General features: G+C 35.8%; 1 protein-coding gene across 1 annotated transcript in view; it reads left to right on the top strand.

Moving 5' to 3' along the window:
- The window catches only part of LOC144974404 (uncharacterized), a 22,698-nt gene extending 5,008 nt beyond the window's left edge, over positions 1–17,690 (top strand). Inside the window, exons 4-12 of the mRNA XM_078917260.1 lie at positions 220–339; positions 2,619–2,735; positions 3,148–3,179; positions 5,465–5,513; positions 6,632–7,785; positions 8,657–8,843; positions 11,410–11,462; positions 12,515–12,760; positions 14,783–17,690. Coding sequence (XP_078773386.1) covers positions 220–339; positions 2,619–2,735; positions 3,148–3,179; positions 5,465–5,513; positions 6,632–7,785; positions 8,657–8,843; positions 11,410–11,462; positions 12,515–12,760; positions 14,783–15,019 — 2,195 coding nt within the window. The 3' untranslated portion in view covers positions 15,020–17,690. The remainder of the gene's footprint in view (positions 1–219; positions 340–2,618; positions 2,736–3,147; positions 3,180–5,464; positions 5,514–6,631; positions 7,786–8,656; positions 8,844–11,409; positions 11,463–12,514; positions 12,761–14,782) is intronic.
- The last annotated feature ends 1,313 nt before the right edge of the window (positions 17,691–19,003 follow it).

Below are 19,003 nucleotides of genomic sequence, written 5' to 3' on the forward strand. Positions count from 1 at the left end.
AAATATGATATGATAAAATATGATATGATATGATATGATATGATATGATATGACATGATATGTGATAAAATATGATATGATATGATATGATATGATATGATATGATATGATATGATATGATATGATATGACATGATATGATATGATATGATATGATATGATATGACATGACATGATATGTGATAAAATATGATATGATATGGATATTATCCCTCACCAGGCAAATACGACTGTTGTGTCCTGCGGAGTGACGTCATAATAAGACGATGCCCAGGAAACAAACTGGTCTATCAGTTTCCTCAGCCTTTGGATAGGTGCCCAGTTGCAATATGTGCCAAGAGTAAGTATTTATTGCTTTTTATCTCAAATTTTCGCGATGCAGATTGCAGACGACAAATAAAGGGAAATAATCGATGATAATTTACTATAGGCCTTTGGAGGACTTTCTTCGTTGTTACGAAAACTTCAATATTGGACCAAAAAAACGGTATCACAAACACCCCAGTTGTACAATTCCCTATAATATCATTGTTAAAGTCAATAAAATGTCATAGGAGTAAATATAATCATTTAGTAAGTCGAGATTAGAAGTAGATTTTAGTTCATTCTAAAGTGCCGACACCAAAGAGAAACGTCACATTGATACGTATTACTCCCCTTATATTAGCTTTTATTAATTAAATATAACAAGTTATTATGACCCAATTAAATCTAAGTTCTGTCGCGCAAGCATACAATCAAATGGTTTGTCTAAATATGGCATTTGTCTTAATTAAAGGTTATCTACATTAAATAATTACACAATATTTGCTGACTGTTATTTCTAAATAGGTGTAATAAAATAATTCTGGAACTTGTATTGGTTTCCGGCACTCGTTCCTAATAATAATTTAAAAAATTGAGCTATTATATAGCGTAATATACACTAAATGTGCTCAAAACGCTTTACAAGGGGTCCCTGACCAACAGCAACACGTAACATGTAGGACATGACGCCTGTTAGGCGATATTACAATTTTTTTGTGACAGAGACAACGTTGTCGTCAATGGCCAGAGTATGGTGAGAGAAAGTGAGAAAAGAGCCTTTTCCAAGGACTCAACTATGCGCCGAGCGAGGCTCGAACCCAGGACCTTCCGATCCGAAAGCGAGTGTCATACCACAAGACCACATAGCCGCACATAGAATATATAATCTAATCTCAAACCAACGCAACATATTGTCCATTACAACAATGTTAAACCGGCCCATTATTGCGTTCGTCTATCAGACCTGCCAATAATATGTGCACGTCGTCTCTAATGAATAAAAAAAAAACCCAACTCTTCCTCAAAACAACATATTTTTAAATCGGTAGTCTAAAATTTTCCCCGAAAAACGAAAACTTTTGATGTGATAATTTGGTTTGGTATATTTTCCAGAATCATATCTCAACAGTGATTTGATAGCTAGGTCTGTTAGATCTAGTGGAAAGTACTCTAATTATAAAGTATGTCCGTCTCCAAATGGTACCATTAATTACCGTCAGTTTAAAGCTGAGTTACCCTGGTACTTCCTTGTCCATGGGCTTTAACTCACTCAACCCTAACACCGACTATGTCCGTAGCATACCCAGGGATATTTTTTTTATCCCATGCCTATTCATTACATTTTTCTGAGACAAATTATAGGCCTAGTATCAAGGCTGATCATCTTCAGTTTTACATTTTAATGGTAGTTGAATAAAACTATCTATGCACATGTTCATTTTTGATACATTTTTTTTTACTGATTTTGAAAAGTAGCGAAAATCTCTAGGATTGAGTGAGTTAAAACTTTAAAATGAAAAGAAGCGTATGAGGTTTTGATCGATATCTGAGGAAGGCTGTTTCGGGGGATTTTTTTTTTCCTTTTGATTTCTCAACAGTGATTGGGCAGAGATGTCTGTGAAATCTGGTGGAAAATACTCTATACACTTCCATATCAAAATGATAACAACAACCGATGTTACCGTCTTTTTAACCCCCGATAACTCCCTGTCCACAAGACTCGAAAACTGAAAAGGAGTGTATGAGGTCCGATTCCCTTTAGAGGCAGCTTATTTTTTGAATGATTTTTTTTTCTTGTAATTTTCTCTTTAGGTGTTGTTTGGCGCGGTTTTATAAAAAAAAGATTTTTTAGATAAAAATGAAATTGAGCTTTATATAGCGCAATATCCACGAAATGTGCTCAAAGCGCTTTACAAAGGGTCCCTGGTCAACAGCAACATTTAATATGTAGGACGGGACATGACGCCTGTTAGGCGATATTACAATTTTTCGGACAAAGACGACGCTGTTAACGGCCAGGTACTCATTTTACACCTGAGTACGGTGAGAGAATGTGAGTAAAGAGCCTTTTCAAAGGACTCAACTATGCGCCGAGCGCGAGGCTCGAACCTTGGACCTTCCGATCCCAAAGCGAGTATCATACCACAAGACCACATAGACGGTTTTATAAACACCATTTTACCTTACACCAGTGGTCACTCTCTATCTAGTGTGTCATTTATGACTCTGTGGACATCTAAAATATTATATTAGATTCATGTTTGTAAGAAATTCAACTATTTCCCCTTATTTTCCCTTTTATCAATGCTATAGAGATGGATATACCTCATCCGTCTTTCTCCCTTGCCAAACACGGAGAGATTTTCTCAATCACGACCACGACGGAAGTTACGAATACCGCAACAATCACCACCATACCACAAATGCAGAGTAAGTCTTCTTCTTCTTCTTCTTCTTCTTCTTCTTCTTCTTCTTCTTCTTCTTCTTCTTCTTCTTCTTCTTCTTCTTCTTTTTCATTCATTCATCATCATCATCATCATCATCATCATCATCATCATCATCATCATCATCATCATCATCATCATCATCATCAGTACCACCACCACCACCACCACCACCATCATCATCATCATCATCATAACGACCATCATCATTATTTTCGTCCTACCAAGAAATAAAGCATTACGCCATCATTAAATAACCTCCACCTCCCCCTCTTCTTCCTCTTTGTCCCTCTGACCCTTATTATTTTAATTTCTAACAATAATATTGCCAATTCAGGTCACCCATACTTTACTGAAATCCTTAATTTATTTCTCATTCTTTCCATGCCTTTTTCCAGACGATGATCCTAATGCAGACTACAGAACTGAGGTAATTAGAATTTTTATTTTTTATTTTTTAAAAATTGAGCTTTTATATACCGCAATATCCACTAAATGTGCTCAAAGCACTTTACAAGGAGCCCTGGTCAACAGCAACATTTAACATGTAGGACTGGACATGACGTCTGTTAGGCGATATTACAATTTTTCGGACAAAGACAACGCTGTTAACGGCCAGGTACTCATTTTACACCTGAGTACGATGAGAGAATGTGAGTAAAGAGCCTTTTCCAAGGACTCAACTATGCGCCGAGCGCGAGGCTCGAACCCAGGACCTTACGATCCGAAAGCGAGTGTCATACCACTAGACCACATAGCCGTATATTAAAATGTTTCTTTCCTGGATATTAAAATCGTAAACATTTTATCAACAAACTCTTTCAATTAATTTTGTTAACTTATCATTTACCTTTAACTCTCTCCTTACCAGCCATTTTCAGGATTTTCCTCAAAACGTCACACCCATCAACGAACACAAAAATAGTTTTATTACGAGTATCACTCAAACACAATAGCAGTAAAGTTCTTGCGATACATAATTTTTTTTAGCAAAATATGCTCCACAACACACTGTTCATTTTCTTTAAATTTTACGATGTACAAAAGAAATTTGAATAAGAAAAATGTTGGTTGTAACATTACAAATGTGACGATTTTCCTATAGTTTGTAAGGAGAGGGTTAAGGAGTTTGTTTTCTTTTTTATTTTTTTTTTTTAGTTGTTAATCCCAGACCTTTTCTTTTAATCATTTGGCATACAACAAATTAGTTGTAAAAAGCCATAAAGTTCATAAGGTCAAAATGTATACAAGATTCTGTAACGCACAGTGAATGTGCATCTGTGCTCTTAGCCTTTAAATTTGTTTTCACTTGAAGTAAACCTTTCGCTGTTCTTCAAAACATTGTTTTCTAGATATATTCCATTCACTAGACCTGTCCATTTTATTTGAAAATTGATTTATATCGTGATATCAATATCTAAATGTCAAGGTCAAATTCGAGTCTAATAAATGGATCTAATGATACACTCTCAAGCCAAAACAATATGTGACCCAACGTATCAAAACGGTATTATGTCGGGATGAACCAGATGCTAAAAACCCAAAATTAATGCTAAATTGGTCAAAAATTTGAATTATTAGTATTGGTTCCATGAAAAATCATATTTATTCTCCTCAATAAAACATATAAACTCAACCCAAGTCTGATATTTCTGGTTATAAGTTCAATTTTAAGCATCTTAATCATCCCGACTTAATACCGTTTTGAGGCGAGGGGTCACATATACGATTCTCACACTCTTGCTTTTTGGAATTCCGGACGTGTACCCAACCGCTGCACGAACTTGCGAATGTGCGTTGGGAACAAAGTTCGAATTCCAAAACGTAAGAGTGTAAGAAATCTTTTATTCTACCCCTCAATGGACTCTGTTCTCGTTATCTTTAAATAAAAGACATTTTCAAAAATATTTAAATGATATTTCTCTTTTCAAAAATATAATTTAGTGAAATTTAATGGTGATAATCTCTGACGTCACAAATCATTATTGTAAACGTGATATCATTACGCGTGACTAATTTAGGGAAGAGGACTAGGTGTGGAATAATATGATAGGGAATGAGATTAGCGGAAGAGTAGCGTCCCTTGATTGGACGTCACCCATAGTCTGTGACGTCACCGGCGGAAAAGTTATTAGAGAGAGAACGTCATGTTGGTTGTGCGCATGCGTCTCTCGTCCTAGCTTCCGATGAAAGCTCTTGAGACACTGCAAAACCAAATGGACGTTCTCTCTGTAAGGTGAAGTCCAATCAAGGGACGCTACTCTTCCGCTAATCTCATTGCCTATTGGAACAACGAAAACAGACTTGTAGAAATGTACACGGAGTCATAATTCATTTTAATGAATGAATAGATTTACAGTGTACGATGGATGAGTCAATTTTCAAATGAATCCAACCTATACCTTTAACCCCCCCTCCCCCCTTTTTTGTATTCCCTTTCCTTTCTCCCTATATAACACTTATAAAAATATTCCTCACTTGTAGATATGTACAAGCAGAAATATTACATTTTAATGATTGGTTATATGTAGTAAAATAGCGAATTGTTACAGCTAATTATAGAAAATGAGTGTTTATCATTATCATTATCTACAGTAAAATGCCGATTTTTCAAGTGAACAATAATTAATCTCTTTATACTAGACTAATACATTGAATGTATCTTTACAAATGCTTTCTGTTTCTCACAACGTTTATCTTGGGTATACTTTAAAGGCAATGACACAAGCTACAAGTGTCGTCTTCACCTCAGGAGCACCATTAGGTGGGTATTAGTTCCATTTAGATCTAATTACGGAATAGAATAGTTGATAACATCTGGGATGATCGAAGGAAAGAGAGCTAGACGAAGACAAAGAATGAATTATTTAAATAACCTAAGAATGGACAAATTATGTGATTTTAAAAGCAACACAGATTTCATGCTCACCGCAGAGGATCGTGATTCGTGGAGACAGCTGACCGGCAACGTGCTCAAGTGTACAAGCCACTATGGATGATGATGATGATGTCTAAAATAATAGATAAAGACATTACATTCTATAATCTATATGTCCTTTCTTTTTTAAGGTCAATATACCTATACCTGTTTATTGTCGTATTTAAAAGACGGAGATAATTCTAAATTGGCAAAGCAACGACAAACTTTGGGTGTCTCCCATTCCTGAGGTTAAAAAAAAAAGAAAAAAAATTGTTTTCTGTTGGGAAGTTTTGCTGCATATTGTTTCATTCCAAACCCCCATCACCGCCGCGAAATTTTTATTCTCGCAATGTCATCTGGCACTTTCCTACTCACTTCATCTCTTGTTGATTCCAAAGCTTGCCGTATGCTATGTAATACGTTTCAATCTAAATAGGATTTTTTCATGATGTCATTTTGGAAGAGTTATCTTTTTGTGTTACTTAGCATGAGTTTCTCCGAACTTTTACCTTTTGAGGGATGTCAGGGAAGCAGCGTGGCTCAGTGTTACGGTCTTTGCTTCGTACCAGAAAGGTAGCAAGTTCGATCGCCCGCCACTGCGCTGTGTAACCTTAAGCAAGGCACTTCGCCCTAGCTCAATTTGCGGCGCTGCATTGCGGCTGACGCCTGGGTTATTCCAGTCTTCCCTTGGAATAAACCCTAGAGAAAAATTCCCCTATGGGATGAATAAAGGGAATTTTATTTTATTTATTATTTATTCATTGTTATGTCCCAATGTTATGACTTAATTAAGGATTCTGTAGCATTAAATAGACAGGTTTATTTAATGTGACGTATTTTGTAAAAGTTTTACAAGGTAAAAAAAAACTCCAAGTTTTAAAGAACATAGTAGCATTCAATTCAAAAAGAAGATAAAAATATTAAGATATTTTCTCAATTGATTCCGAACATTTAATTTTCAGAGAATTCAAGTACAGCTGCAGACCAAACTGTACCGATCATCGGATCTTCTTCTCCTACTGTATCAGCAAGAAATAATGTTGATTCAACGACAACTCAAGCAATGAATTCCAGTTCAAACGAAATGACAATACCAAATAATAACATAAACACCACAATATCCCCAAGACCATCTACATCGTTAGATGCACTAACGAACTCTACTTCATCAATTTCTACTAATAACGAAAATTCCTCTGAAGCTTTAACACCAACGCAACCACCATTTCTCATATCATCATCATCATCATTATCATCATCATCATCATCATCATCATCATCATCATCATCATCACCATCGTCATCTTTGACAACCACAACCAGCGATGGCCTGACCGATTTTCGAGCCAACACTACAATTCCGATAACAACATCATCATTAACACCCATGACAGAATCACAAACAACTCCCACTCGGACCACAACGACTCCAAAACAACAAGCTGATGAAATTACGAGAAGCACTTCAACCATATCTAGTACCGGTAAATTTGTTGATAATAATCCTGATGGATCAGCAGCGGCAAAAACCGACGCGCCTAGCACAGTTTCATCGTCTTCGTCGTCGTTGCCATCATCATCATCATCATCATCATCATCATCATCATCATCATCATCATCACCATCACCATCATCATCGCCATTGTCTTCTTCATCTTCATCATCATCGTCGACCACGCGACAATCACCAGTATCATCATCTCAGCTACCATCAAGAGCACCACCACCACCACCACCACCACCATCATCATCATCATCACCATCATCATCATCATCATCATCATCATCATTAATTCCAGTCACAACTGCATCAGTGAATCTACCGACAACATCAAACTCCTTATCTACACACCAACAACCCTCTACTGAAATCGACATATTATCGCCTACGCAACAGACGACTCCTTCAATATATCCACTGTACCCTCCGTCGTCATCGCCACCCATCATCGTGTCGACCTCATCGACGACATTATCATCACCATCATCACCATTATCATCATCATCATCATCATCATCATCATTATCAACAACACCCAGCAGCACAGATGTCCCCAATCCAGAAATCGTCATGACGGAGAGAATTCGACTAGTGTTCAAAGGTGGAAATTTGGAGGTAATTATTTACATCATCATCATCCTCATCATCCTCATCCTCATCATCATCATCATCATCATCATCATCATCCTCATCATCATCATCATCATCATCATCATCATCATCATCATCATCATCGTCATCATGGCAGGCACTCATTTCTTTCCAATTATTGTACTACTGTAATGTTGAAATTTACATAGATAGATCAAGACGAATCTTTTGAGACTTCAACGATCAAAATCGGTCCAGTAATACAATCTGTAGGTGCGCGCAAATGAAACTGGCAACAGGGCGGCCAGATGGCCAGTTTCAACATCAAAGGACCCATCATTGTGCCCTAGAAGATTTGTATAAATAATCATTTGAGCCAACGGATGATAGAATTACTTTACCTTTAAAGTGCGGCTATGTGGTCTTGTGGTATGACACTCGCTTTCCAATCGGACGGGTCCTGGGTTCGAGCCTCTCGCTCAGCGCATTGTTGAGTCCTTGGAAAAGGCTCTTTACTCACATTCTCTCACCGTACTCGGGGTGTAAAATGAGTACATGGGCGTTGACAGCGTTGTCTCTGTCAGAAAAAAAATTTGTAATATCACCTAACAGGCGTCATGTTTCGTTCTACATGTTACGTGTTGCTGTTGGTCAGGGACACCTTGTAAAGCGCTTTGAGCACATTTAGTAGATATTGCGCTATATAAAATCTCTTTTTTTAAATTTAAGAAACGTGTGAAAGTTACTCGTATATCATGTTAAATGCTTTGATCTTCTTTGGGCAAAAATAATTAACATGGGCCTTACGGAACAATTTTTGCTCCCAATCATTCATTTTTTATAAAGAATAGATTTGTATCTTGATATATCTAACTATTCTCACACTTAATTACAGGACAACGCTTCACAATTCAAATCCACGGTGGGTAGCCTCGTTGAAAGTTTCCTGGTGGACAAAGCTGGACAAAGGACTACTGACCAAGGACCTGCATGGGTAAGCATTACATCAATGGAGCAGGTGATGGCCCGAACAAACAAGACCACCATCCTGGATATAGTCATTTCACACTCCATGGATGAAGGTAAATATGATAATATTATTATGTACATTAACATGATGACAGGGCATTGATAAGAGAATAATATAAGCTAAGATACATATGATAAAATACGATAAGATCTTTATACTACTACTACTACTACTACTACTACTACTACTACTACTACTACTACTACTACTACTACTACTATTACTATTAGGGGCAGCGTGGCTCAGTGGTACGGTCTTAGCTTCCTACCCAAAAGATACCGAGTTCAATCACCCGCCGATGCGCTGTGTGGCCTTGAGCAAGTCACATCGCCCTAGCTCAATTTGCGGCGCTACACTGCGGCTGACGCCTGGGTTATTCCAGTCTTCCCTTGGAATAGTCCCTAAAGACAAATTTCCCCTTGGGGATGAATAAATGGAATTTTTAAAAAAATATTCTTGTATGCGAGTAAACGGTTAATGGTGAACATAATATGCACATTTACATGGAATTGTAATGATAAGATAAGAAAAGATGGGATAAGATATACTCTATTGGTCTTATACAGAAATGATGATGGTGTAGGATTATACGGTTAATAAGTACGAGTATTACTTCAAGACAATTCAACATTTTAGTCACGCATTTATTCTTTCTGTAGTCTTAAAATAAAGACCTAAACAGCAAAATATTTAAGGTAAAACATTTTGTAAGTAAATAGATTTCTAAAAGTATTAATTTAATTGATTGGTCTAGCCCATCAGAAGCAGTTGTTGCATGTACCGTAACAAAACAGTATTTTATTTTATTATTATTTTCAGAAAATGTTTAAATGTCGAAAGTGACTTTGGAGTAAAAATGATCAAAAATTAGAAATCTTGAGCCTTCCCAATTATTTAAACTGTATTCATTCTACGCAACAAACCTTTAAAAATATAACAGTTGTTTTTTTTTTTCCTAATTTTATTTTTTCTTTAAATTGTAAATATAATTTAATCACGCCAACACGATATACTAGTTACACCGCTTTGAGGTGGCGGGTCAAGGCATTATCGATATGATATCAGATGACCACCCCTCCTCTCCCCCTCCTCTCCCCCTCCCCCGTCTCCACTTCTCAAAGAAACATTAACTTGAGACTTTATTTCCTAGTCTCCGGAGTTAAAAAGTATTACAAATCGGAGGCCATCTTAGTATATATATATATATATATATATATATATATATATATATATATATATATATATATATATATATATATATATATGTATATATATATGTATATATATATATATATATATATATATATATATATATATATATATATATATATATATATATAATATATATATATATATATATGACGTAATTTGAATAGATATATTTATATATTTATATATATATATATATATATATATATATATATATATATATATAGCATTAAATGTGCTCACTGTTCACTTATCTTACTTAAAGCGCTATACCAACGTGCTCGAAGCCAATAGCAACAAGTTAAAATGTAGGAAGAGACATGACAATAATAAGGCGCATTTTCGTTGTTTTTAAATACATAGATAACGCTTTATTGACCAGATACTCAATTTACACCTGATTACGGTGAGGGAATATGAGTAAGAAGCCTTGGATATATTATGCTTAAAATGAAAATAAACCCAAACTCAACAATATCCAAATAAAGTATAATTTATGTATTTTAACCCTTTCCTTACCAACTATATGAAAATCGTCACATTCGTTACGATACAGACAACATTTTTTTTAAATTGAGCTTTATATAGCACAATATCCACTAAATGTGCTCAAAGCGCTTTACAAGGGGTCCCTGGTCAACACCAACATTTAACATGTAGGACGGGACATGACGCCTGTTAGGCGATATTACAAATTTTCGGACACAGACAACGCTGTTACGGCATCTTTTTACACCCGAGTACGGTGAGAGAATGTGAGTAAAGAGCCTTCTCCAAGAACTCAACTATGCGCCGGGCGCAAGGCTCGAACCCTGGACCTTCCGATCCGAAAGCGAGTGTCATACCACTAGACCACATAGCCGCACTGTTTCTCATTGAGATTTCTTTTGTACATCACAAACTGAAGAAAATGAACAGTGTGTTGTAGAGCTTGTTTTGCTAAGGAAATTATGGATCGCAAAAACTCATTGCTATTGTGTTTGAGTGAAAAAAAAAACTATTTTTGTGTTAGTTGGGTGTGAAGTGTTCGGGGAAAATTCCTGAAAATTGTCGATAAGGAGAGAGTTAAAAGTTTATTATAAAAAGATTTTTTCTTTAGCCTTGATAATAAGTTGCAATACTATTATCATATTTTGTTGTTAAATTGAATTCGTATCACTTTTCCATCAACACGTGTCTTACCGTAATAGTAATGTGTTTTGTTCTATATCACTGTAAAGCGCTTAGAGCCTGTGACAACCGGGTAAAGCGCTATATATATGCCATTTATTATTATTAATATTATTATTATTATTATTATTATTATATTATTATTATTATTATTATTATTATTATTATTATTATTATTATTATTATTATTACACAATTTTCTAACACAAATTATATCTTTACCCTTATCTTCCACTCAGTGTCACTGACCACATTTCGACGATGGAATCTTGATAGCTTTATTTATACAAAGGTAAACGTGTTATAAAACTAATTAATTGTAGTAAATCTGAGTTTTATGTATCTTGGTTGGAAACATTGGACATTCTCGTGGCTTGTCAAAAATTTATAAGAACTTGGTGTTTATAGTATGCTAGTTTCAAAACAAAATAAATAACACAATTTAAGTATTGAGCTTTAATATAATGAGGACTTTTTAATAACGCGTCACAATTAATTTCAATTCTTCCAATTTACTGGACAAAGAAGAAGAAGAAGAAGAAGAAGAAGAAGAAGAAGAAGAAGAAGAAGAAGAAGAAGAAGAAGAAGAAGAAGAAGAAGAAGAAGAAGAAGAAGAAGAAGAAGAAGAAGAAGAAGAAGAGAAGAATAAGAGAAGGGAAGAAAAGAACCAACAAGCAGAACCTAAAGAAGAAGTATAATGTTTTGTAAGAAAGAAGAAGTAAAAAGAAGAAGAAAAAAAATTTCGTGTTTTTATTGTTTATAATAGATTAAATACCGGTTAAGAACTCTTTTGGTAGAATAACTTTATTTACTTGTTACGATAACTCCTATTATATTGGAACCAAAGCGGTAGTGCTTGGGATTGTCAATGTTCGTGGAAGGAAACGACTTATTATACACATTCATTGTGGTCACCCAGTTCCAGCGTGCCCTATGTCATTGCATGCTGGAATTTGGAGTGCTAGAATACAATGTAATACTGTAATAGGGAATGAGATTAACGGAAGAGTAGCGTCCCTTGATTGGACGTCACCGGTGGAGAAGTTATTTGTAAACAAACCAACTACAAGCCAAGCGCTCCAAATACAAAAATTATTATTCATATTTCTGTACAAAAATGCATATCATAATCAAGGTTATATATTTTTGTACAGAAATATGAATAATAAATTTTGTACTTGGAGCGCTAGGCTTGTAGTTGGTTTGTTTACAAATAACTTCTCCTCCGGTGACGTCCAATCAAGGAACGCTAATCTTCCGCTAATCTCATTCCCTATACTGTTTTGAGACTATTGATTATATTATATAAGCAATATTATATCAATTTTGACAATGTATTCCCAGGCCAACCTTACGTTGCTGGCAACTTGCCGGCCCAGCAAGAAATGTGGCGAGGACATAGCAAAGCAGGACCAAGACGGAACGAGCAAACCCCCCAAAACCGGTGCTAGCGCCAGTTCCGTGGAAAAGAATCTCCCAGTTCTACTCGCCGTCCTCTGTGTTTGTGGCGCGTGCATCGTTGTCATGGTGATGGGAGTGATCTGTGCCAAGTGTCGACACAGAGGATTCTACAAAGCTGATAGTCGTCAGGTGAGAAGATTATGCCATGACATAAATAAATAAATAAATAAATAAATGAATAAATAAATAAATGAATAAATAAATATAAATAAATACATAAATAAATATAAATAAATGAATAAATAAATATAAATAAATGAATAAATAAATAAATAAGTATAAATGAATAAATAAATAAATACATAAATAAATATAAATAAATGAATGAATAAATAAATAACTAAAAGAAATGACCTTAAACAACAACAAAATGTATTCTTGTAAAACCATAAGACTCATGGACCAGCGCTTATCCCGGTTTCTGTAGCGTTTGACTGAAATTGAAGGACGTTTGTCCACCGCAAAGCACTTATTCACTGAACTGAGTGTAACAGTTTGTGGACCTTAAGTCTTACTATAATTATAAAAGAAATAATATTGGTAGGGGTCGATTGGTGAAGATTTTAAGTTTGACGTATGATGGATTTATAGCCATCTATACTTACCGTGTAATCTCTCTTTGTTCTACGATTTGTTGTTACCAGCTAACCAATACATACTAACTGTCTCTCAATTCAAATTCACATACTATACAGTGGAATCAGCATAAAGCGAAACTCTTAAAGTCAACTTCTGCTTAAAGTCACAGTCAACACTGTTCTCTATCTGAGTGTGTCCAATTTATATTGGATAAAGTCAACCAATTTTTCTGGTCCGGCGGTGTTGGCTTTATCAGGATCCCATTAATTGTATTTTTTTTTTTAACATAGTCTCTAAATGTTATTATGTTAGGATGAACCAGATGGCGAAAGGCGAAAAACTAATTTAAAGTTAAAGTGATCAGGGAATGAGACGTTTCACTTTTTAGCTCCTCGAAAATCCACATCCTTTCTTATCTTATCTTATCTTACTAAAGGCTTAATATAGGAATTATCCTTTAAATGCCTAATACAATAGTTTATAATTACAGAATCTCATATATCTAGCTTGCATGGTATCATTCACAGACGGTTTTACACAACTTTGAATGTAAGGAAAAATAAGTATATAAATACCGCAATGTAAAATCGAACAATAATATCATTGAAAATAATTGGTCAAGATTGAATGAATCCTAAATGGACAAAGCTCATAGTACAATGACATATTAATGAAAAAAATAATCATGAAAGCAACAAGGATAATAATCATACATACGTCTCTGATAAATTATAATGATTTAACATTGTTTCAGATGTCATGCATATTACTTGTCAACATTTACAAACCAGTCTACAAAATTTCAATACTAATACTACCAAAAAAAATGTTGGCACAAGTACCGTACTGTATTTCTGGGTATAAATTAAACGTTCACCATCTAAACCGCCCCGACTTAATACCGTCTTGATGCGATGGATCACATTTTACATCTAAAACATTTTATCTGTGTCGGATTCCCGACCTCCCACAGTGGGCAAGGATACACTTATGTGTCCCCCATACCCACTATATCTGTTTTCCAACATGCTTTCTGTCTTTGTCTTGGATTGAGATTACTTGGTTTTGTCATGGCCCTGGCAGAGAGGGAAACAGTCAAATGTATTGCTTGAATTTTGAGAGATGATATTTTTTGTCTTGTAAATCATCTCTCTCTCTCTCTCTCTCTCTCTCTCTCTCTCTCTCTCTCTCTCTCTCTATCTATCTCTTTCTTATGCAATGTATTATATTTCGTTTTACACAAATATATAATATATGATTTGCAAACAGTTGAGTGTGTTCTTCTTGGCGGGGACCTGTGCTTGTGTCTGGATGAGACATTTTCATAGGTGATCTCAAACTAAGTGCACTGGTATTGTGCGTTTGGATTCTTCATCCGTTCCGTATTTGAACCAATTCCCCTTTGTTTTACTGATTCTTGTGTGCATTAATTGTAATTCTAGAACTTTTTACTATCCCATTTTCTTCCTTTTTTACCGCTGACATGACCTTAATGTGTTGCAATCGAAGTAAAACCATTAAAATAAATTTTTAATAAAACAAAACAAAAACATTGTCTCATCTCCAATTCAGGATATCAAACATCTGAAGGACAACCGTACATACTTTGACGGTACACAAAGTCCCTTTACGGATATGCAGATCATGAAAGATGAAGAAGCAATTGTTGGAGACGGATCTTTGACCGGAAGTGCTGCAGATGGTGGTGCTGACAAGGACAATACCTGGGTATTTCCCCTTGAGGAAGTGGATCTTGACGTCAATGAAAATGGAAACATTGCCGAGGCAACGGAAGATACGAAGTTGTGAGAATGGAATGTACATATTGGGTTTGTTTTTTTGTTTGTTTTTTTTTTGTTTGTGTGCTTTTGTTTTTGTTTTGATTTTCAGTTATATATGTTGTGTTTGGATACGATAAAGGTGCACATAGTAATTTGCAGGTCATATAACCCAAAACCGTAAAACTCTTAAAAACAAACAAAACTAAAACATTGTATCATCTCCAATTCAGGATATCAAACATGTCAAGGACAATCGTACATACTTTTGTAGTACACAAAGTCCCTTTACGGATATGCAGATATGTTTTGTTTTGTTCTTTTGGGGGGGGATGGAAATACTCTCAAATCAACGCAAAATATTGCCCATTACAATAATGATAACAAGCCAATAATTGCGTTGGGCACTTGCAGACCTCAAAATGCATGCACCTCGGTTACAGTAACATGATAACACATCTCTTGTGTTAACCAAAAGAAAGCACGTTTCCAATTGTCTTTGGGAAGCGTGTAGTGTAAATAGAGATATATGGGGTGTTTCCCTAATGTAATATAGGCCTTAACTAGTGTGGCGCCGTTGGTTGAACATTAAACTGAAACTGTTTCGTATTGTAACAAAGTCACGTATGTTATGTGTGTGGTCTGTGACCATTTGAAGGACAATGGTCATGAAATTCGACGTTCAGTCGCATGTCCTTGAGTAAGGCACCTACTTTACACACATGAACTCCATTCTTCTCAGGTATAAAGGAATATGGGTCCTCATAAACGTCTGTATCGTCGAGCAATACAAACAATATCTTGACTTGTAACAAATTCAAGCGATGTTTTGCGTGGTCAGTAGCAACTTCAAGCTATGTTGCGAGTAATCAGTGGCCAGATGAATGATGATGATGATCATCTAAGATTTTGGTTTTGTAATTCCATTCTACTAAGGTATAAAAATATATCGGCCCTCACAAACTAAACTATGTATGGACGTACAATACATTATCTGATATCTGGTAATAAAACAAGTCAAGCGATCTTGTGTGTGGTACGTGACATATGAATGACAATTAATTATAAAAATTCTCCAGCTTTTAGCCCTGTGTCCTTAAGAGATACTTCAAACATACGCCAAACGTCATTTGTTTTGTGTTATTCATTCATGAGTCAGATTTACTTCCTTTATCTTTATCTCCATTCAAACATAGCACTCATTCTACTGCTGTGAGCATGAAAAGGAATATGTACTCGTTTGTAAAGCAAAGGCGGATATCATTGTAAAAGAACTGACTGGTACAAAAAGGCGAAATTCAGATAATAGCAAGACGTGAGGTGAGTAGACAAGTGCCAGAACACGACAGAGAATAAAAACATTGAGGCCATGAGGGTTTGAACCCCGAGACCCCACTGTTACGACAACTACGCCTGGCCGCGAGAGGGACGCTCTACAATCGACGCCATCCATCACTCAAAAAAAACAAACCAAAGGTGGTATTAGTGGTATCAAGCGTGGCTCGGCGGCACATTCTTTGCTTCCTACCCGAAAGGTACCGAGTTCGATCATCCGCCGCTGCTCTGTGAGCAAGTCACCACGCCCTAGCTCAATTTGAGGAGCTGTACTGCGGCTGACGCCTGTGTTATTCCAGTCTTCCCTTGGAATAGACCCTAGAGACAAATTTCCCCTATGGGATGAAGAAAGAGAATTAAAAAAAAAAAAATTATTTATCTTGAGTCTCTCTCCCAACTTCCTGAGGCTCTGGGTTCAACACAGAAACGCCTTGAAGTTGAAGTTTGTTTGCCGGACAACAGTTAAGCGTAATTCTAACATAAAGACGATTGATACATTGAGTAAGATCCGATATTGGGGTGAAATTCAGACTGTGGTATGAAGTGGAATATCTGATTTCTGACTCTAAGTGGCTTGTTGGGGGAATAGAATATGAAATTTGAAGTGCTTTTGAGCTTTGAGAAGTGCCTTGATATTCTTGAGTTAAAATATATATATATTTTTTTTTCTTTGGCTGTGTGACATCAATTCAAACCGATAAGTTGGGATGTTGATGATGATGATGTGTGTGTGTGTGTGTGTGCGGGGGTACATATGCGTTGGTTATGTCTCTTTATTTCAGTGCATGAGCGAATACGATTTATTGTTTTCTTTTGCTGTAACCAAATGAAAAATTATCTCTATGCAATAAAGATAATATTATTATCACAATTGTTTAATTAAGATTGGAAAATGGATTTATAATTTAAAGCCAAAAAGTTGAATGTGGTTTGTTTAAAGGAGAATGAATATTGTATTTTGAAGTGGGAAAAATTCATGATTTCAGTTTTGAACATCTTAACTGTTAACTGATTTTTCGGTTTCTAGTTCATCTCGACATAATACACTGTGTAATCCGGATAAAAACAATCTTGCTTAAAGTCAACCAATCTAATTCTGGTCTGGCGGTGTTGGATTTATCAGGGTTCCACTGTACAATATAGAATTGATGGGTCAACTTATTAGAATATGTATTTTGAGGTTACTAATCATGCTTGTTATTATTTATTATCTTGATGTGTGAGTGAAAATGTCTGTCACTGTCATATTTTCTATGTCATGTGTGTTTATATAATATAATGTTGTTTTTTTTTGTTTTTTTTATATTCCTGCCATGGAAACCATTGTTGTAAATAAATCTTGGCCATGAAAATAAATGAGAAACTGTTCCCTCTTTTTCAAATCTTCTTAAACATTTTTTTTTTTCTTTTTGTTATACAGTAGGTTCAAAATACTACAGACTGAGATACGTTTATGGTTTTATGTAAAGTGAAATCATAACAAAAATCAAAAGCATACATATGCAGCGTGTCTCAACGGTACGGTCTTTGCTTCCTACCCGAAAGCTACCAAGTTCGATCACCCGCCGCTGCGCTGTGTGGCCTTGATCAAGCCACCTCGCCTAAGCTCAATTTGCGGCTGACGCCTCGGCTATTCCAGTCTTCCCTTGCAATAGCCCCAAGAGACAAATTTCCCCTATGGGATGAATAAAGGGAATTTTATTTCACAACAGAACACCGGGTCCATGCAATCATATAAAAAAAAAAAACCTGACACTGAAATGAGCTAAGTTATATTATTTGTGCGGCTATGTGGTCTAGTGGAATGACACTCACTTTCGGATCGGAAGGTCTTGGGTTCGAGCCTCGCGCTTGACGCAAAGTTGAGTCCTTGGAAAAGGCTCTTTACTCACATTCTCTCACCGTACTCAGGTGTAAAATGAGTACCTGGCCGTTAACAGCGTTGTCTCTGTCCGAAAAAAAATTGTAATATCGCCTAACCGGCGTCATGTCCTGTCCTGAATATTAAATGTTGCTGTTGACCAGGGACCCCTTGTAAAGCGCTTTGAGCACATTTGGTGGATATTGCGCTATATAAAACCTTTTTTTTTTTTAATTTTAATTTACATTACGTATGTTATTATTGCTATTCCACTATTTACACAACACATCACTGATTTACCATGCTTCATTTAGCACCAAATCAGGCCATATGGAACCATATTTCCATTTCATTCAGTATCGATCGCATTTTTGGCATCCTTTTTTCGTATTAACACCTACAATATCCGTCATTGCCTATAGCCAGGTGCTCATTCACCCCGGAGTCATATATATGACCGTTCTCCTCTATGTAGAGGATTCAAGCAGGACCAGTGCAAAACCATGCGTCTCACTATCAAGACAAGGAATATAAAAGGAACGAAGATGACATCACTCAGCTCTTTGTTATTGTTTTTATACAATCAGTTGCTGATCAGTTCTCACCGAATACTACCAAACTATAAACGTTTAAGGCAACACATAAATTTGTGGGTTGGTACGATTTATGTGGCTGGCAGGGGTTGTGAGTATTTTACATAAACGCACAGCATCAAGAGAAAGGACAAATGTGACCCATCACATCAATCTGGTTATATTTCACAATGAATTGTATGCCAATGAGTGAATCTTAAGTTAACATGATTACAAACAGGAACCT

Source organism: Berghia stephanieae, chromosome 6 (assembly GCF_034508935.2).
Source record: "Berghia stephanieae isolate SIO BIC M18660-M18661 chromosome 6, UCSD_Bste_1.3, whole genome shotgun sequence".
In the NCBI taxonomy this organism is placed as follows: domain Eukaryota; kingdom Metazoa; phylum Mollusca; class Gastropoda; order Nudibranchia; family Aeolidiidae; genus Berghia; species Berghia stephanieae.